The sequence below is a fragment of the Podarcis gaigeae genome (assembly GCF_964106915.1).
Source record: "Podarcis gaigeae genome assembly, chromosome: 12".
Lineage (NCBI taxonomy): Eukaryota > Metazoa > Chordata > Lepidosauria > Squamata > Lacertidae > Podarcis > Podarcis gaigeae.
Genome location: NC_139688.1, coordinates 3602593 through 3624033, shown reverse-complemented (window position 1 = coordinate 3624033; position 21441 = coordinate 3602593). Strand labels below are relative to the sequence as shown.

At 47.6% G+C, this 21441-nt stretch overlaps 2 protein-coding genes and 1 long non-coding RNA gene across 5 annotated transcripts in view; 2 read left to right on the top strand and 1 right to left on the bottom strand.

Annotated features, from left to right (window-relative positions):
• Positions 1–2084, bottom strand: part of CCM2 (CCM2 scaffold protein) — a 56136-nt gene extending 54052 nt beyond the window's left edge. The window contains exon 1 of the mRNA XM_083704245.1: positions 1848–2084. Within this exon, the coding sequence (XP_083560371.1) occupies positions 1848–1877 (30 nt within the window). The 5' untranslated portion in view covers positions 1878–2084. The remainder of the gene's footprint in view (positions 1–1847) is intronic.
• Positions 2085–4409: 2325 nt separating this feature from the next.
• Positions 4410–14351, top strand: LOC310827884. Its single transcript, XR_014556521.1, has 4 exons — positions 4410–4517; positions 8129–8237; positions 8828–8978; positions 14072–14351. It is a non-coding gene; the product is annotated as an uncharacterized lncRNA (long non-coding RNA).
• Positions 14352–18707: 4356 nt separating this feature from the next.
• The window catches only part of LOC310827687 (unconventional myosin-Ig-like), a 98149-nt gene continuing 95415 nt past the window's right edge, over positions 18708–21441 (top strand). For all 3 annotated transcript variants that reach the window (XR_014556477.1, XR_014556478.1, XM_083703995.1), the window contains exon 1: positions 18708–18886. Coding sequence is in view for 1 of the 3 variants with exons in the window: in XM_083703995.1 (XP_083560121.1) it covers positions 18792–18886 (95 nt within the window). In the remaining 2 variants the exon portion in view is untranslated. The remainder of the gene's footprint in view (positions 18887–21441) is intronic.

Genomic DNA, 21441 nt, shown 5'->3' with positions numbered 1-21441 from the left:
AAGAAAAAGTGGGGATAACAGGACTTCAGTTTGATCTTATTCTATTTAATTAAAACACCCGCACCCCGCAATTTTTATGGGTTGTGTGAACACCCCCCACTCCAATTCTTATGGGGGATATTCTGGTAAAAAAAGGGTGCAGCAGGACTTCAATTTGATCTTGTTTTATTTAATGAAAACATCTGGACCCCACAATTCTTATGGGTTGTGTGAAGACTCCCCAACTCCAGTTCTTATGGGAAGGTATTCTGGTAAAAAAGGAGGGCAGCAGGACTTTCAATTTGATCTTGTTTTATTCAATCAAAGCCTCCCCACCCCCCAATTTTTATAGGTTGTGTGAAAACCCCCAACTCCAGTTCTTATTGGGGTGATCTGGTTTTAGAAACAAAAAGTGGGGATAGCAGGACTTCAGTTTGATCTTGTTTTATTTAATTAAAACATCTCCAAGCACCCCCAACTCCAATTCTTACTTGGGGTAATCAGGTTTTTAAAAGAAAAAGTGGGGATAACAGGACTTCAATTTGATCTTGTTCTATTTAATTAAAACATCTGAACCCCCAATTTGTATGGGTTGTGTGAATATTCCCAACTCCAGTTCTTATGGAGGGGGGGTATTATGGTAAAAAGGGGGGCAGCGGGACTTCCATTTGATCTTGTTCTATTTAATTAAAACATCTGAACCCCCAAATCCCTATGGGTTGTGTGAACACCCCCAACTCCAATTCTTATGGAGGGGGGTATTCTGGTAAAAAAGGGGGGGGCAGCAGGACTTCAATTTGATCTTGTTCTATTTAATTAAAACATCTGAACCCCCAAATCCCTATGGGTTGTGTGAACACCCCCAACTCCAATTCTTATGGGGGGGATATTCTGGTAAAAAAGGGGGGCAGCAGGACTTCAAACTGATCTTGTTCTATTTAATTAAAACATCTGAACCCCCAATTTTTATGGGTTGTGTGAATATTCCCAACTCCAATTCTTATGGAGGGGGGATATTCTGGTAAAAAGGGGGGCAGCAGGAATTCAAACTGATCTTGTTCTATTTAATTAAAACATCTGAACCCCCAATCCCTATGGGTTATGTGAACACCCCCAACTCCAATTCTTATGGGGGGGATATTCTGGTAAAAAAGGGGGGCAGCAGGACTTCAAACTGATCTTTTAAAACATCCCCACCCCCACCCCAATTTTTATAGGTTGTGTGAATATTCCCAACTCCAATTCTTATGGAGGAGGGGATATTCTGGCAAAAAGGGGGGGCAGCAGTTCTTCAATTTGATCTTGTTCTATTTAATTAAAACATCTGAACCCCCAAATCCCTATGGGTTGTGTGAACACCCCCAACTCCAATTCTTATGGGGGGGATATTCTGGTAAAAAAGGGGGGCAGCAGGACTTCAAACTGATCTTGTTCTATTTAATTAAAACATCTGAACCCCCAATTTTTATGGGTTGTGTGAATATTCCCAACTCCAATTCTTATGGAGGAGGGATATTCTGGTAAAAAGGGGGGCAGCAGGAATTCAAACTGATCTTGTTCTATTTAATTAAAACATCTGAACCCCCAATCCCTATGGGTTATGTGAACACCCCCAACTCCAATTCTTATGGGGGGGATATTCTGGTAAAAAAGGGGGGCAGCAGGACTTCAAACTGATCTTTTAAAACATCCCCACCCCAATTTTTATAGGTTGTGTGAATATTCCCAACTCCAATTCTCATGGGGGGAATCAGCCCCCCAACGCCCCCCATTGTATCTGCCCCTCCCCCACCCTTCCCCTAAGGCCCCGCCCTCCTCCCACGCCCCGCCCCCTCTCCCCCCCGGCGCCCCCGCCCTCCCCGCCTCACCTTTTTGCCCCTCTTGCCTTCCTCCTCCATGTCTCAGGCGGGGCCCGGAGGCATCTCCCCGCCCGGGCCGCGCGCTCCCTTCACTGCGCCGCCATCCCGGAAGAGCAGGAGCCTCAAGCCGAGCCAGAAGAGCCGCCGCCGCCGCCGCCGCGGCAACAACTTTTCAATCCTGCCGCCATCTTGGGCGTCGGCGTTCCCGGCGTGCCCCGCGCCAGCGCTCGCCTTCATTCAGGCCGCGCCGAGAGGCGCCCAACGGCCCGGCGCGGGAGGACTGACGTCAGTCCTCCGGGAAGGGAGGAGCGGAGAGGGAGAGGCGGGAGAGAGAGGCTCGGTTGCCCAAAGAGGTAGGGGGAAATGTATGCGTTCCGGTCCACCCTCACTTCCGGTTCTGATGGGGTGGTCAAAGAGGGTGGAAGAGTGGGTGTTGCACCTGAAAAAAGAAGCGCCTTAAAGACATTATATTATATTATATTATATTATATTATATTATATTATATTATATTATATTATATTATATTATATTATATTATATTATATTATATTATATTATATTATATTTTGTATTGTATTATAATTTTATTATTTTATTTTATTCCTGAGAAATCTCTATGTGGGACAAGAAGCTACAGTTAAAACTGGATATGGAAACTGGAACAACTGTTTGGTTCAAAATTGGGAAAGGAGTACGGCAAGGCTGTATATTGTCTCCCTGCTTATTTAACTTATATGCAGAATTCATCATGCAAAAGGCTGGGCTGGATGAATCCCGAGCCGGAATTAAGATCGCCGGAAGAAATATCAACAACCTCAGATATGCAGATGACACAACCTGGATGGCAGAAAGTGAGGAGGAATTAAATATCCTTTTAATGAGGGTGAAAGAAGAGAGCGCAAAATATGGTCTGAAGCTCAACATCAAAAAAAAACCAAGATCATGGCCACTGGTCCCATCACCTCCTGGCAAGTAGAAGGGGAAGGAATGGAGACAGTGAAAGATTTTACTTTCTTGGGCTCCATGATCACTGCAGATGATGACAGCAGCCACGAAATTAAAAGACGCCTGCTCCTTGGGAGAAAAGTAATGACAAACCTAGACAGCATCTTAAAAAGCAGAGACATCACCTTGCCAACAAAGGTCTGTATAGTTCAAGCTCTGTTTTTCCCAGTAGTGATGTATGGAAGTGAGAGCTGGACCTTAAAGAAGGCTGATCGCCGAAGAATGGATGCTTTTGAATTCTGGTGCTGGAGGAGACTCTGGAGAGTCCCATGGACTGCAAGAAGATCCAACCTCTCCATTCAGAAGGAAATCAGCCCTGAGTGCTCACTGGAAGGACAGATCCTGAAGCTGAGGCTCCTGTACTTTGGCCACCTCATGAGAAGAGAAGACTCCCTGGAAAAGACCCTGATGTTGGGAAAGATGGAGGGCACAAGGAGAAGGGGACGACAGAGGACGAGATGGTGGGACAGTGTTCTCGAAGCTACCAGCATCAGCTTGACCAAACTGTGGGAGGCAGTGGAAGACAGGAGTGCCTGGCGTGCTCTGGTCCAGGGGGTCACGAAGAGGCGGACACGACTAAACAACTCAACAACAACAACAAAAGAGCGCAGTGACCCCTTACAGCAGAGCATGGAGGTGGCAACACAGGGATCATTGTTGTTGTTTAGTCGTTTACTCGTGTCCGCCTCTTCGTGACCCCCTGGACCAGAGCACGCCAGGCACTCCTTTTTTTATATATATATAAATTTTATTAATTTTCATCCAATTATACATTTTATCCCAAATACAACAAATTGTAACTGTTTTTGACTTCCTTCAGCGTCTCTGACAATCATCCATGTTTATACCTTTAATACACACTCCCTTCTTTCGTATTGCCATTGTTCCTCCTTACTCCCATTATTTCTAACAAACAATACTTTTTTTTTTTTACAGTGCCTCTTGAAATCCCACTAGCGTTGTATTAACACCACATATATTTTTCAGATAATCCACAAATTTTCCCCAGTCCTCGATGAACTTTTGGTCTTTAGTATATCTAATTTTCCCAGTTAATTTATCCAGTTCCGCATAGTCTATCAATTTTGATCTCCATTCTTCTATCCTCGGTATCTCCTCATTTCCACTTCTGTACGCCAGGCACTCCTCCCGCAGTTTGGTCAGGCTCATGTTTGTAGCTTCGAGAACACTTTGAGAACACAGGGATCATATTGTGCTGTAATAAAATCTACCATCCTTTGAGGTGCCTCAAGGTTTTTCCACTCTACATGGATTTCTCTATATTTCCACTCTTCTTAATCCGGATTCCCACCAACTACGACTGACGACCGAAAGTCGCTTTAGAGAACCAGTTAGACTGCATCCCCTTTGCTCCTCTGCCCCGCCCGCTCCGCCCAAGGCGAGACCCATTGCCGCCACCTGCTGGCGAGCGGCGTGATTGCAGTTCTATTGAAACCATTAATATAGAGAAGCTCGGAAACCGTGAGGCCTGTGAGCCGCTAGGGGGCGAAGGAGAGACTTCGGGGAAGGAGGAGGCGGGGTTTCGACGCGGTGGCGTCACACGCACGGAGCAGGGCGAAGCAGATGGCGGTTTCTGCTTCTGGGCCACCAGGAAAATGGATCTGTCGCCATCCGCGGCGACCGGGTCCGGTCCGCGGTCTGGATTGGTGCAGGTAGGTACTTGAGTCTCTGGTGTCTTGTGGGGATGCGGCCTTTAGCCCGGGTTGTTGAGTCTCGGCGCTAAACGGGCTGTTGTGTTGGTCCTTATTTTCTTGGGTGGACTACAGTTCCCAGAAAGCAGCGCGGCCCTTTCTCCGTAGTCTACATATAAGAGGCGGAATGGGGGATGCTGGGAGTTGTAGTTTAGCTGTATCTTTATATGCTGGTTTTCCATGTGCTGCATTTTCGAGCCTGTTTTCCCTTTGGGATAGATCTCTCGTTAGGAAAAGGCATGCTTTCTCAGCTGTAAGCTGCAATGCACGTGGTGTGGACTAGAAACTTGACCTTTGGAAAAACGAGGGCCAGGGGTGCTTAGAAACCGCCTTTTCATTTTTTTTTTAAAAAAATATTTTTTATAGATTTTCCAATAAAAAACATCCAATTAATATATCCAAACATAAGACTCCAATTAAAATAAGAAAACTAAAATTAAAAAAAAAACCAAATTATAGTCCAAATTATATTTATTATTTTTTGGGAGCTCCCCACGGTCTGGGGAGCAAATCTGCAAATCTTAGCCCTGCTTCTCCTCCTTGTTTCAGAAACAGCCTTTTCGAATCTGCTTTTACTTTTATTTTTCTGTGCGTTCTCCCAATGCCCTGGAAGGAAGATTGTGGTTAATCACGAAGTTCTCCTTCCATTTTGTACTGTGGTCTTGGACCCAAAGCCTTGCACTGCATTCACCGGTGATCTTTCCAATTCCTCTCCTTTCTTAGAAAATATTTTTGTTAGTTTTTTAACATATCATTTTCAACAATTATTAAACATACTTTTATATCTTCAATTATTTTTTTTACTTCAATGACATCTGAAAATTTTCCAATCTTTTCCACTTAATTTACATTTCATACGTTCACTATTACATTTAAATATCATAGCTAATACAGTGGTACCTCAGGTTACAAAGGCTTCAGGTTACAGACTCCGCTAACCCAGAAATAGTACCTTGGGTTAAGAACTTTGCTTCAGGATGAGAACAGAAATCGGTCTCCAGTGGCGCAGCAGCAGCAGGAGGCCCCATTAGCTAAAGCGATGCTTCAGGTTAAGAACAGTTTCAGGTTAAGAACGGACCTCCAGAACGAATTAAGTAACCCTAGGTACCACTGTATCTCTCTTTCTCTTCTTTGCAACATTTCATATATTCCTCCTTCCAAAACGTCTTGTAGTCCTACTACCGTAATTTGTTGATTAAAGTTCCTCCCAATTCCTCTCCTCCTTTTCCTCTTTATTTCTTAGGAACAGCCGTGCTTGTGTCCTGCTGGCTGGAGGCGTCCGATTGGCTCCTGCGACGACAAAATGGTGGACCGGAGGCACCTTTGGCTTGATCCAGAAAGGTCTTTAGGAGCTGGAGAAATTAACGCTCCCTTGGAGAGAGGTAACAAAGACTTTCTCCGTTTAAAAAGATGTAGAAACTCCCAATACTTGCAGCGTATTTCAGGATAGCGGACAGAAAAAAGTGGTAGTTCAAGAACATCGTATGAGCTTCGAAGCTATTCTGTTACTTAGTTTATTCTTTGCTATATCGCCACAACACATTGGTCTTTGGCTGTGGCCACACCATATGTTTAAAGCACAAAGAGAATCCTGGGAACTGTAGTTCTGTGAGGGGTGAACTATAGTTCCCACAGTTCTTTGTGGGGGTGGAGCAATGTCCTTTAAATGCAGGCATGTATGTAGTCTTACACGCTGTGGGTTTTGCTACCCTAGTTTAACACCATTAGCAGCACTGTTAGAAACTCGGATATTCACCAGATGACTCCTGAAACCTAGATTACGAGCCCCGCAACAGACCGTCTAGTTGCGCTTTTCCCCCAGTAGTGCTTTCTATTTGTGTTTTTCCCCCAAAACACAAGAACTAATAGACAATTCACATCAGGGAAACACTGTTAATATCACATTTCTAATAGCAATTCTTTTTATTTTATTTATTTTATTTAAATTTTATTGACATATAAAACATTTATTAACATATAAAACACATACATATACATTTACACAATACACATACACAACACGCTATCTTATTTTCATAACATAAAACATACCTACATTACTCCATATAATACCTACCTATACGGTTGTTGTTGTTGTTTAGTCGTTTAGTCGTGTCCGACTCTTCGTGACCCCCTGGACCAGAGAACGCCAGACACTCCTGTCCTCCACTGCCTCCCACAGTTTGGTCAAACTCATGCTGGTAGCTTCCAGAACACTGTCCCACCATCTCGTCCTCTGTCGTCCCCTTCTCCTTGTGCCCTCCATCTTTCCCAACATCAGGGTCTTTTCCAGGGAGTCTTCTCTTCTCATGTGGTGGCCAAAGTCTTGGAGCCTCAGCTTCAGGATCTGTCCTTCCAGTGAGCACTCAGGGCTGATTTCCTTAAGAATGGAGAAGTTTGATACCTGCACACCTACCCCGCACGGACACCCACCAAGTGACTAGACTCCCACCCATTCTTGTTACGCTACTTTATTTTTCCAACTAGCTTAAGCGCATTTCATTATTTCTTTAATTTCTTCTATCTTCACTTTACTCTCCTTTCACCGTAATCATTTTCTGGATTCACTCAATATCTAATAGCAGTTCTTCATTGGATACCACGAACATAAAAGGGGATCAGTCCCTGCGATAGTGGCCAAAACCATAATAGTTGCAGAAACCTCTGTGTGTGTGTGTGTGTGTGTGTGTGTGTGTGTGTGTGTAAAGTGTTATACTAGATTTGAACTTGCATGTCTGGGGTGGGGAAGGGAGGCAAAGCAGCAAATTTATCCGACTCGGGAGCTGGGCTGGAAGGTATTTCTGTTCCTGAGCCTCCAGCACCAAGCAATGTTAACCCTGAATCTCAGTCACATACATGGTAACCGATTTTATGAACTGATTTTAGAATGAATTGATTTTAGAATGCTGTATTATTTTACTGTTGTTAGCCGCTCTGAGCCCGGCTTCGGCTGGGGAGGGCGGGATATAAATAAAATTTTATTATTTTTTATTATTATTATTATTATTATTAACCGGACTTCTCAAATTGCTCGCAATCGGACAATTCCCAGTCACAAATGCACCTGGCTTCTGCCTGATATTAGACGCTGCTTAGCAGAAAACAGTACAGTCATATTTCGGGTTACAGGCGCATTAGGTTGTGTGTTTTTGGGTTCGCACCGCACCGAACCCAGAAGTACCATAAAGCAATGAAATACAGTTGTACCTTGGAAGTCGAACAGAATCCGTTCCAGAAGTCTGTTCGACTTGCAAAACGTTCAACTTCCAAAGCGCAGCTTCTGATTCAATCGGAAGCCCTGTCAGATGTTTAGCTTCCAAAAGAACGTTCAAAAACCAAAACGCTCACTTCCAGTTTGCGATCGTTTGGGAGCCAGAATGTTCGACTCCCTAGGCGTTCGGGAGCCAAGATACGACTGCAATAAGAATTAGTAACAATAATTTAAGACTTTGGCAAAGTTAAAAGAAGAACAGCAGGCTAGAAACAGATTAAAACTCACATCAGCTTTCTAAACACAGGAATAGGGAATCCTGAACCATTCTATATTATTTTTGTCTCCCTCCCCTTTGCAGTTTCTCTTTGCGATGATGTCATTTAGAGAGGAACTTGGCTAAGAAGACTGCAATGTTCCGCATGCTTACAAGAAAATCCAGTTGGGCTTCCTGAAGAAGGTGCCAGGCTGTAAGTCTCCTGCTCTGAAATATGAGCCGCCCGTTTCTCCTCGCAAGCCTTCCAGCATGCCTGGGTCTGCGCTGTGACCCTGATCATTCCTGCAGTGCTTGCCAGAGCAGTTGTGAGATGGTTTGAGGCCTCCCTCTGCCCCAACTTCGGAGGGAGGTTATAGAAATCTCGGCCAAGCCCATTCCTGGGAAGCTGCTGAGTTGCAGGCTTCCCGTTTCACTCCTCACCCCTGCTCTCCCAGAACCAAGAGAGGCGTGAAGAGGGCGGCGGAGAAGTTAGCTTTGTGCAGGCCCAGTCTCCGATTGCTTGGGGAAAACCCTGGAGAGGAGGGGAATTTGTGGTGAGGCAGGGACCTTCAGTTTCCGCAGCTGCTTCATGGAGGCAAGACTGCTGGAGATGAGTCGCTGTGCTCATTAAGCACTCCTGTGCGGATCCAGTTTTTGGTAATAAAAAGTTAACTCCAACTTGATCAGTGTTATTTACTGCTGTCTCGCTCCTGTCAGAAGGCGAGGGAGTTAAAAAGGAACTTGATAGCTCCACACACACTTCCTCAGTTCCAACGAGAGCCATTCATTTCTCTGTCTCTTTAGTTCAGGATGTGAGTTCGGATCACGTTGGATCCAGCAGCGCCGAGTGAAGTGGATCCTTCCTTAGTAACCTTCTCAGACCACACCGCCTGGCAATTAACCCACCTGACGGACTTGAGTCCCAGCTCCGAACAGTGTTTCAGCTCCGCGAAAGGTGAACAATTCACTCTTGGGACTCGGCTTGATTGGTAAAGGAAAAACGTTTTATATGCGATACAACACCGTGGCACCAGATGGCGCTGTGGCGTTCTGTTTTTGCCAACCTGATTTCTCATTGTAAAGGTCATTTTTTCTGAAACCCTTTTTTTGATGTGTCTAAATCTGGCCTTGGCTTGAGGCATTTCAAAGTTTGAGAACTCATTCAGGCTGCAGTATACAAATTTAATAACTAATCCTTGATCTCTGGGGCTTTTCAGTGGCAGCTTGCGTTGGTCTGGCTGCAACTGTCCAGTCTCCCAAGATGGTGCAAGATTTCCCAGTTAAGAAAGTGTTGTAAACAATAAAAATCTGCCCTTATTCCCTTCTGGGGGACACAAGAGCCCTTATAGAGTCCTTTGCAGGTTCTCCATTGGTCGAAGAAAATAACAGACGCCAACCAGAGAATATTGAGAAGCAAAGCAGCTCGTAAGCCTGATCTTTATTGATCTGTTGCAACAGGGTGCTCCCGTCACACGCAGGAAAGGAGGAGGACCTCGAACAGTGGCGCGCAATGCCTTATATAGACATTTGAAATTCCCTGCCCTGGAGCTCAAGACCACCTCTCCATATATCATACTTACATCACAGAAGGGGTGTAACCCAAAACCACCCCCCGATACATCATACTTACATCACGGAAAAGGTGGTCTACAACAGAAATTTGAATGTTGTTTTTCCTGTCTGCCAGGTTATCTGATAAATCCTTACCTGGTTGCCTTTCCTGGTATTCTGTCACCCTTTGAAATGGTGATTACTAAATTCCTGTGACAAGGAAGGTTTTTTTCCACCGTGTTTGCTTGGTACGTTTATGAACATTTATTATAGATCTTAAGACCTTAAAATTCTTCTTACAAAAGCTTGAAGCTTCTTCATTTGTACAACAAGGCTGGTGGACCTCTGCCTTTCCAGTTATGTTTGCACTACATATCCCAGTGTGATAGGAATTTTATGGTCTTAGATATATGGTAATGTTCATAACCGCACCTACATAGATCAGCACAGGAAGGCCAACCTGGAACCATTTTGATTCCTAAACTGACCAAATGTTTTCTCTGCAAGGTCAAACTGGAAAAGTCTCCCCATTGTCTTTTCCTTCACAAATCCTGTCTTAAGGGTATGTCTGTGTTGGAATAAGGGTGAGAGCCTTATCATTACAAAAGACTGGCCAGGCTCCTCAGGCAATCCAATCAAGTAACTTGCCAGACAGGAAATAAACAAGGATAAGAGAAAAACAATATTGAAATTTCTGTTTTAAGACCACCTTTCCTGTGATGTATCTGAGGGGTGGTCTTAGGTTACACCCCTTCTGTGATGTATGTATAATGTTTCTGGGGGTGGTCTTGATCTAGGTAAAGGTAAAGCTACCCCTGCCCGTACGGGCCAGTCTTGACAGACTCTGGGGTTGTGCGCCCATCTCACTCAAGAGGCCAGGGGCCAGCGCTGTCCGGAGACACTTCCGGGTCACGTGGCCAGCGTGACATCGCTGCTCTAGCGAGCCAGAGCCGCACACGGAAACGCGGTTTACCTTCCCGCTGGTAAGCGGTCCCTATTTATCTACTTGCACCCGGAGGTGCTTTCGAACTGCTAGGTTGGCAGGAGCTGGGACCGAGCAGCGGGAGCGCACCCCGCCGCAGGGATTCGAACCGCCGACCTTTCGATCGGCAAGTCCTAGGCGCTGAGGCTTTAACCCACAGCGCCACCTGCGTCTTGATCTACAGGATGGGAATTTCAAAAGTCTTTATAAGCCCTTGCACAGCATTTTTGTGTGTCTTCCTCCTTTCCTGCGTGTGAGGCGAGCACCCTGTTGCAACAGATCAATAAAGATCAGGCTTACTAGCTGCTTTGCTTCTCAATATTCTCTGGTTGGCCTCTGTTATTCTCTCCTACCAATAGGGAACCTATGTAAGGACTCTATATGGGCTCTTGGATACCCGATAAGGGAAAAGGGCATACAGTGGTGCCCCGCAAGACGAATGCCTCGCAAGACGAAAAACCCGCTAGACGAAAGGGTTTTCCGTTTTTCGAGGCGCTTCGCAAGACGAATTTCCCTATGCGCTTGCTTCGCAAGAAGAAAGCCCATAGGGAAATCTCCGGGGACCTCTTTTAAATGCTGGCGGTGGGGAGCAAAGCCTTCCCCCCCCCCTCCGGCCTTCAGAAGAGGTCCAGGAAGGCCGGCGGGGGCCGAAAGGCTTTGCTCCCCACCGCCAGCATTTTAAAAGCGGTCTGGGATAGCAGGGAAGGGCTTCCCGCTATCCCGTACGGCTTTTGAAGGCGGGGGGGGAGCAAAGACTTTCGCCCCCCGCCGGCCTTCAGAAGAGGTCCTGGACCGCTTCTGAAGGCCGGCGGGGGGCAAAAGTCTTTGCTCCCCCCCTGCCTGCCTGCCTTCCCGGGAGAGCGGAGAAACGCGCGTTTCTCCGCTTTCCCGGACGGCTTTTGAAGTCCGCTGTCCGGGGCGATCTTTTAAATGCTGGCAGGCAGCAGCGAAGGCTTCTCTGCCTCCCACCAGCATTTTAAGACCGCCCCGGACAGCGGAGCAGTCCTCCGCTGTCCCGGGTTTTTTTAAAATGCTGGGGGTGGGAAGAAAAGCCCTTGTCCCCCCCCCAGCCTTCAGAAGGGGTCGGGGGACAGACTGTCCCCGGACCTGGTCTGAAGGCGGTTTCCATAGGAACGCATTGATTGATTTTCAATGCATTCCTATGGGAAACCGTGCTTCGCAAGACGAAAAATTCGCAAGACGAAAAAACTTGCGGAACGAATTAATTTCGTCTTGCGAGGCACCACTGTATTTTTATTTACAACACCAGCATTCCTGAGCAGTGGCCATGTTGTCTGGGGGCTGATGGGAGTTTGACAGCAGCTGGAGGACCTTTGCTTCGTCGCCCCTAGCCTAAGGCAGATGGGGATTCTTCATGTTGAAGAATACTGACCTAACAGCAGCTCTTAGGACAGAGGTTGTGTGTCTGTCTTTGCCTTCTCATTCTTCTCCCGCAAGCCTTCCAGCGTGGCTCGGTCATACCCGTGACCCTGATCATTCCTGTAGCGCTTGCAAGAGCAAATCTGTGACGTTTGAGGCCTCCCTCTGCTCCGTCTTCGGGGTGAGGTTATAGAAATCTCAGACAAGCGTTTCCCAGGAGAATCGGGTCCCAAAGAAGGCGCAGCTGCTGCAGTGAGAACAGGGCAAGCTGAGGGCACTGAGGCTTTTAAAACTATCTTGCAGTCTTAAGGGGTCTCGTCAGGCGCAGGGCTGTCTAATCTGGAAATCTGTTGCCGGTGGAAATGAAAACGAGTTTATACATCTCTTTCAAAAAGCAAACTAGCAGAACCCTTTTTGTTTTGAACGGGTGCTTTTGTCGGACGAGAGAATCTTTCTTTAGCTGCTGTCCTGGGTGCATTCATTTGAACCGAGTGGAATTTGCTTCTGAGTAGGGAGTGCATATCCTCTGACTTTGCCTTTGGATTTGGAGAGGCTTGGGTCGACAGTCGTTTCAGAGGGGTGGCAAAAGCGAGGACTCCTGAGATCCTGAATGGGGTCACTGTGCCCCTGAAGGACCAGGTGCGGAGCCTGGGAGTCATTCTGGACTCGCAGCTGTCCACCAGCTCCACCTGGTACGCAGGATGAGACCCTCCCTGCCTGTCTCACCAGAGTGGTGCATGTTCTAGTTATCTCCCGCTTGGACTACTGCAATGCGCTCTATGTGGGGCTCCCTTTGAAGGTGACCCGGAAACTACAACTAATCTAGAAAGTGGCAGCTGGACTGGTGACTGGGGGCGGCCGCTGAGACCACATAACACCGGTCCTGAAAGACCTACACTGGCTCCCAGTCTGTTTCCGAGCACAATTCAAAGTGTTGGTATTTCTCCTCCTGAGCCTCCAGCACCAAGCAATGTTAACCCTGAATCTCAGTCACATACATGGTAACTGGACTCCTCAAATTGCTTGCAATCAGACAATTCCCAGTCGCAAACGCACCTAGCGTCTGCCTGATGTCAAACACTGCTTAGCAGAAAACAGTACAGTCATATCTCGGGTTTATAGACCCTTCCGGTTGCTCGTTTTGGGGCTGAATGTCACACCGAACCCAGAAGTACCTTACAGGTTATTTCTGGGTTTCAGCGCTCATGCATGCACAGAAACACTAAATTGCACTTTGTGCATGTGCAGAAGCACTGAATCGTGAAACACGCATGTGGAGACGCGGCGCTGTGGGTTGCGAATGTGGCTCTTGCACGGCTCACGTTCGCAACCTGAGCGTCCGCTGTACTGGACCAGGTGCGCAGCCTGGGAGTCATTCTGGACTCAGAGCTGTCCATGGAGGTGCAGGTCAATTCTGTGTCCAGGTCAGCTGTCTGCCAGCTCCATCTGGTACGCTGGATGAGCCCCTCCCTGCCCACAGACTGTCTCACCAGAGTGCTGCATGCTCTAGTTATCTCCCGCTTGGACTCCTGCAATGTGCTCTACATGGGGCTACCTTTGAAGGGGACCCGGAAACTACAACTAATCTAGAATGCGGCAGCTGGACTGGTGACAGGGAGCGGCCGCCGAGACCACATGACACCGGTCTTGAAAAACCTACACTGGCTCCCAGTACGTTTCCGAGCACAATTCAAAGTGTTGGTGCTGCTTGAAAGCCCTAAACGCCCTTGGTCCTGTATACCTGAAGGAGCATCTCCACCCCCATCATTCTTCCCGGACACTGAGGTCCAGCTCCGAGGGCCTTCTGGCAGTTCCCTCACTGCGAGAAGCCAAGTTACAGGAAACCAGGCAGAGGGCCTGCTCAGTGGAACACACTCTAATCAGATGTCAAAGAGAACAACAACTACCAGACTTTTAGAAGACATCTGAAGGCAGCCCTGTTTAGGGAAGCTTTTAATAGACTATTGTATTTTAATATTCTGTTGGAGGTCGTGCAGAGAGGCTGGGGAAGCCCAGCCAGATGGGTGGGGTATAAATAATATATAATGATGATGATTATGAATGTGACCTTTCTCAGCTAGATCTTTCAGCACTGCTGTGCAGATTTTAAAGCTCCTGCCTGTTTTGTCTTCCAGATCCCTGGAGGAAAAGGTGCTGAGCAGAGCAGTGCAGCTGCTAGGATAAGTGACTGATCCCTGCTAAACAACTACTGCTGCTGTTGCTTTAATACCTGAGCCCGACCAGCCGGCCTTTGCATTTAACCCGTGGATGTGGCGTTGCGCTTTCCCCCGGCTCACGCGCCCCGTTCTGAGTCATTTCGCTGGGTGACAAAATCTGGGCAGGATGTCAAACCTGAAAGAAGAAGTCTCTGGTCATAGCGCAAGATTCTTTTAATAAATAAGCAAATACAGTAAATCGTGCGGCGTTTTGTCTCTTGAGAGAGCGGTTTTTGGCTTTTCCCCTCTACTCTGAAAAGGAAGTGCTTTTGCAAAGGGCTGCTGGGCTGAGCTCTGGGCAATGGGGTGCGGGCAGGTAATCGGGCATCTTATTAAGCTGTTTCCTGAGTGTGTGTATGTTTGCCTCCCCACTTCCTCTATTCCAAGGAAGAAGGAAGTTCGCTCACCCTGAAAAACATCTGCCATTTTTTCCCCACCTGCTTTTATCTGCTGGACTAGTTAGCTGCAAAGTGGGACGCTGCAGTTGTTTAGAAGTTGGAGGGCTAAGGCTGATATACGACATCTTTATTGTCATTGTCCCATGCAGAACAATGAAATTGAAAAACTACATAAAACATTCAAAAACCTCTAAAAACTCTGAAACCCCATTTTAAAATACACTATACTATAGAGACCCCTTATGCTACGTTTAGAACCAGAATTGAATTTGGGTAGAAACTTTCTCAGGCAGCTAGTCCTGTTCTTTATAGCCCTGTACCTTCTTCCAGAAGGCAGAAGCTGAAAGAGATAATTTCCGGGGTGTGCACTATCCTGCGCTATCTCTGCCGCTTTCTTATGGCACCTGGAAGCGTAGATTTGATCCAAGGTGGGAAGAGTGCACCCAATTATTCTCTCCGCAGTCTTTGCAACCCTGGACAGCGTTTTTTCCCTGATCGTGCAGCTCCCAAGCCACACACACAGACCATAAGTTAATACACTCCACAGTACAACGGTAAAATGCCATCAGCAGGTCCTTTGAGAGATTGTTTTTCCGGAGGATTCTCAGAAAATATAACCTCTGCTGTGCTCTCTTCATCAGGTCTTTGTTGTTTTCTCCCCAGGTTAGGTCGTCTCTCAACTCCATTCCCAGAAATCGAAACACCGAGACCTGTTCCACGCACTTCCCCTAAATAATAAGTGGCTGAATATGGACCGGGGAAAGTGGCAGGAATAAATTCAGGACACATAAAACAGTTGTTTTTTTATGCAGCCCATAGTTTAACTCTGGAACTTACTCCCTTTCCAAGCTGTTCAGATGTGCAAAATTGGATCACAACATTATCGCACCGCTTCTGCAAAATTCACTTGTAGCAAAGGAGTATATTCCTATAGCTGTATGTTTACTTAACATCCCACGGTTCTCCCAGACTCAAGGCAGCTCAAACAAACGACACAGGAAAAAATGCACCAAGCGAAAAAACAAAGTGCAACAGTTAATGAGTAATTAAATCTAATAGAATTAAAGCAATCTGGGAACAAATGATGAAAATGCAAATAATAGGAGCAGCGCAGCGCTATTAAAGCCCTTTCCTTCTCGTAGGCTTGATGGAATAAAATAGTCTTCATCTGCTGGTGGAAGGAAAATGAGGAAGGAGACGTTCTGGCATTTATAGGGCGGCATTTGCAGAATTTGGGAGTAGCCTAGCAAGGAAATCTCTGCTGCCTACAACTATCCCTGCTCAATTGGCTGCAGTTCTTTTGAGCTGCTTCCGGCGAACCAGAGCAATGCAGGGAAATGCCGCTTACCTTCCCGCCGCAGCGGGACCTATTTATCTACATGCACTGGTGTGATTTCAAACTGCTAGGTTGGCAGGAGCAGGGACCCAGCAATGGGAGCTCACCCCATCGCGGGGATTCGAATCGCCGACCTGATCGGCAAGTCCTAGGCTCTGTGGTTTAACCCACAGCGCCATCCGTGTCCCCTGGCCAGCAAGTTCTGAAATGGAACAGCCACACATTTACACGTCCTTCAAGTTTCCTCCGTTGAAAATAGAGACATTTCTTTTTCCCAGCGGAATAAGAGATAGAGGGGAATAAAATAGAGCGGTCCCTATTTATCTACTTGCACTTTGATGTCCTTTCAAACTGCTTGGTTGGCAGGAGCAGGGACCGAGCAACGGGAGCTCATCCCGTTGCGGGGATTCGAACTGCCAACCTTCTGGTTGGCAAGTCCTAGGCTTAGTGGTTTAGACCACAGGACCACCCGCGTCCCTTAACTTATAACTTAAGTCATAGAGTAACTAATAAAGCTCAGCCCCAGAGGGCGGCTGCTTCTGCCGGCTGATTCAGCAGGGATGGTTTAGGACTCTCTGATCCGAGCTAGAAGCACTTTCTTGTGCAAAGGCCTCTCGCAGAAGGGAGGAAATTACATCACTAGCCACAGGCCAGTGCTGAATGTCAGGGTGGCTGAGCGAGTGCTGCAAAATCGAACCGCAGAGGGTGCAAGCATCTCTTTCAAAATGGACAAAGCAAGGGAGAGGCTGGGTCTTTTCATAGGTCGTCCTGCTAGGACACCCTAAAAGTCTTTTAATTGCTCCATCGTCTGCCTGGTTCAAAATGGAGAAGAGAACAGAAATGGCACAAGGGATTGGAGGAAATGCTCTTGGGGAGATGGGGACGAAAATGGGGTTTTTAAGGTCAGCTGGGGTGGGTCCCTATTTTCAACGGATGAAACTTGGAGGACGTGTAAATGTGTGACTGTTCCATTTCAGAACTTGCTGGCCAGGGGACACGGGTGGCGCTGTGGGTTAAACCACAGAGCCTAGGACTTGCCGATCAGAAGGTCGGCGGTTCGAATCCCCGCAACGGGGTGAGCTCCCGTTGCTCGGTCCCTGCTCCTGCCAACCTAGCAGTTCGAAATCACACCAGTGCAAGTAGATAAACAGGTACCGCTCCAGCGGGAAGGTAAACGGCATTTCCGTGCGCTGCTCTGGTTAGCCAGAAGCAGCTTAGTCATGCTGGCCACATGACCCGGAAGCGGTACGCCGGCTCCCTCGGCCAATAAAGCAAGATGAGCGCCACAAGCCAAGAGTCGGCCACGACTGGACCTAATGGTCAGGGGTCCCTTTAAGGTAAAGGTAAAGGTACCCCTGCCCGTACGGGCCAGTCTTGCCAGACTCTGGGGTTGTGCGCCCATCTCACTCAAGAGGCCAGGGGCCAGTGCTGTCCGAAGACACTTCCAGGTCACGTGGTCAGCGTGACATCACTGCTCTGGCGAGCCAGAGCTGCACACGGAAACGCCATTTACCTTCCCGCCGGTAAGCGGTCCCTATTTATCTACTTGCACCCGGAGGTGCTTTCGAACTGCTAGGTTGGCAGGCGCTGGGACCGAGCAGCGGGAGCGCACCCCGCCGCAGGGATTCGAACCGCCGACCTTTCGATCGGCAAGCCCTAGGCGCTGAGGCTTTTACCCACAGCGCCACCCGCGTCCCCTGGTAAAGGGGTCCCTTTACCTTCACCTATTGGAAGAAAGGGGTGGAATAACTTGTTTCTCTTTCTCCACGCAAAGTCCCTGTGTTATAAACCTCTGGTGGCTTTTTACCATATGTGGAGGGAATGTGGAGAAATTTAAAAATTCTGGGAAATGATATATAATGAGTTGAAGAAAATGTTTAAATTAACATTTGTAAAAAAACAAAACAAAACCAGAAGCATTTCTGTTAGGGATTGTAGGAAAAGACCTGCCAAGGAAAATAATGCACTTACTCATGCATGCGACAACGGCAGCGAGAGTCTTAATAGCACAAGGATGGAAGAATGAGGAAATCCCGACAAAATAACAGCGGGGTTATGCAGAATTAGCGAAATTGACATGATACAAACTGCAAGATAAGGGCAACTGTGACTTTAAAGAAGAATGGGAATTATTTACAAATTACAGTGGACGCTCCAGTTGCGAACATGATCCGTGCAGGAGGCACATTCGCAACCTGCAGCGCTGCGTTTCTGTGCATGCGCAGAGTGCGATTTGTCACCTCTGCGCATGCGCAAGCGCCAAAACCTGGAAGTAACCCGTTCCAGTACTTCCAGGTTTCGGCACATCTGTAACCTGAAAACGCACGACCTGAAACGTCTGTAACCCGAGGTATGACTGTACTTAAAAAAATGAACAAAATGAATTGGCAGGCTTTGAATAAACATACACAAATTTATTGACGGTTGACATAATAGATAATTTAAGGATCTTTACAATTTTACAATATGCAGAGAATGACACGTGTTGGAAAATCAGAGAGAGGAACGGAGGGAAGTTTCGGGGGGGAACTGGGGGCGGGAAATGAAGATGATGTGATAATTTGTTCTGTAAAATTTGTAATAAAACGATTTAAAATAAAATTAAAAATAAACCTCTGGTGGCACCCCCTCTCCCTAGTCATCATTCGTGTGAGTTTGGTCTATGGGTTTGCAAGGGCGCAATTTATTTTTTCATGCACGATGACACCCGAGCGAGCGGAAACGCAAGCGTCTCAAAAGCCCCAGCTAACCACAGGTCTCCACCCTCGCCTCTCTGAAGGAAGCTCTCCCCGCCAGCCATCGCCGACTTGAGTCATTTGCTTTCGGTCTGCCAGTGCTGGGACGCAGCGGCCCCACAAGCCTCTCTCTTTCTCTCCCCATCTCTGCACCCTTCACGCTGAGGATCATGGCCGAGCAAGAAAGCCTGGAGTTTGGGAAGGCCGATTTTGTCCTCCTAGACCAGGTCACCATGGAAGACTTCATGAAGAACCTGAAGCTCAGGTAACAACTTGGAAGTCCCGAGGGTTGCGAAAGATGGCGGGGCCGGGGGTCAGTTGTGTCGGGCCTGTGGGACTCACCGCCTCAGGATATGGCTAGGGAGGGTCGCCGGCAAGAGACTGAAAAGGAGACGCAGGAAGAGAGCTGCTGGATGAGGTCCAAGGCTGGTTTCTCATTCCCCAGAGTGGCCAGCCACAAGCCACAGCCATTTAGCTGTGACTGCTGCGTTGCAGGCGGGTCAGGCTAGATGACCGCTGCTGTCCCCTGCAGCTCCACAGCTCTATGGTTTCGGACAGCTGATGGGTAATCTACCTCTCCTTTAAATCAGAACCAGTGAAGGTCCTGTGTGAATGTCTGCAGGCGGTTGGAGGGTGGATGGCGGCTAACAGATTGAGGTTGAATCCTGACAAGACAGAAGTACTATTTTGGGGGGACAGGGGGTGGGCTGGTGTGGGGGACTCCCTGGTTCTGATTTAAAGGAGAGGTAACTAAATGGAGTAACTGTGGCCCTGAAGGACCAGGTGTGCAGCCTGGGAGTCATTTTGGACTCACGGCGGTCCATGGAGGCACAGGTCAGTTCTGTGTCCAGGGCAGCTGTCTCCCAGCTCCATCTGGTACGCAGGATGAGACCCTACCTGCCCACAGACTGTCTTGCCAGAGTGGTGCATGCTCTGGTTATCTCCCGCTTGGACTACTGCCATGAGCTCTACGTGGGGCTACCTTTGAAGGTGACCCGGAAACTGCAATTAATCCAGAATGCGGCAGCTAGACTGGTGACTGGGAGCGGCCGCCAGGACCACATAACACCGTTTCTGAGAGATCTGCATTGGCTCCCAGTACGTTTCCGAGCACAATTCAAAGTGTTGGTGCTGACCTGGAAAGCCCTAAATGGCCTCAATTCAGTATATTTGAAGGAGCATCTCCACCTCCATCGTTTTGTCCGGACACGGAGGTCCAGCTCTGAGGGCCTTCTGGCTGTTCGCTCCCTGCGAGAAGTGAGCTTACAGGGAACCAGGCAGAGGGCCTTCTCGGTGGTGGTGCCCGCCCTGTGGAACGCCCTCCCATCAGATGTGAATAAGCAGCTATCCTATCTTTAAAAAACATCTGAAGGCAGCCCTGTTCAGGGAAGTTTTTAATATTTAATGCTGTTCTGCCCAGAGTGGCTGGGGAGACTCAGCCAGATGGGCGGGGTATAAATAATAAATTATTATTATCATTATTATGTTTATCGAATACTCCATCTTTCCTGCAATGAGCTCAGCGCATGCTATGAGGTTCTGCCAACCTCCCCCCCCCCGCCCGTTTTATCTTCACAACAACCTGGCGAGGTAGGCCTGGCAGAGAGATGATGACTGGCCCAAGGCCGGCCACTGAATTTCAAGCAGGGATCTGAATTAGTGCCATCATCACTTCCGAATCTAAATATGATTTCCATATAGCTACCATTGTTGCTACCAGCCACTGAAAGGACAGCCCACACATTTGTGGCTTAGGGCCCTCGTATTTACGGGACAGTCTCTCCTGGTCTGCCCCACAGAGGACCTTAAGGTCCATTAATAACCATTAATCCCGGGCCCTAAGGAAGTCAGATTATCCTCCACCAAGGCCAGGGCCTTCTCAGTGATGGCTCCGACCTGGTAGAATGCTCTGTCCAGGGCCCTGCAGGATTTAACCTCCTTCCGCAGGCCTGTAAGACAGAGCTATTCTGCCTGGCTTTCAATTTGAACTTAGCCTGATCTTTTATTCCCCTTCCTTCCCTCCCCTCCCCTTTTTATGAAGATTACCCGCTCTGAGACCCCACAGCTAATTTTATCCTGGTCTCCTCGCTGGCCCAAATAGGACTAACTTAGCCAGCTAGCCCTGGTGATCATCTAATGTTTATTGGATGGATTTCCCCCCCAAATTGATTTTTGAATTCTGAATTTATTGTTATTCACGTTTTATACTGTATTTTATGCTGGGGGTTTTGTTGCACCAATTAAGTGTTTTAAATTTGCTGTTAGCCGCCCTGAGCCCGGTTTTCTGAACCGGGAAGGGCGGGGTATAAATAAATTATTATTATTATTATTATTATTATTATTATTATTATTATTATTCTCATGTTCTTTCCAAGTCACCTGAGCCGGTGACTGTTGCCACATCTTGTGGCAGTGAGTTCCAAAGGTTAAGGGTGCATTTTGGGTGCCAAAGAAGGAATGCCCGCTACACACACACACACACACACACACACACACACACACACAGGTGGTTGCTGTGACTTCAGGTTCCCAAACCAAACTGGTGACAAAAAGCGAGGCAGAAAAACAAAGAAACTGGGTAGGAACCGAAGAGGTTTGGATGCAGAGCAGACGCTCCCCGTCGTTCGCAATGTTGCTGAGCAGCTTGGGCAAATAAGAACTCAAAATAGTTTGCTGCTTCTCTGCTTCCCTGGCCAGGAGACGGAAGGAGCGATGGATGAAAAGGCAGAGGAAGATTGGAGGGTGGTTGGTTTTTTTGAGTGGGTGGAAGCAAAGGCTTTGCAGTTGGGAATTCAGGACTTTGCGTGACAAAGTGAGAAG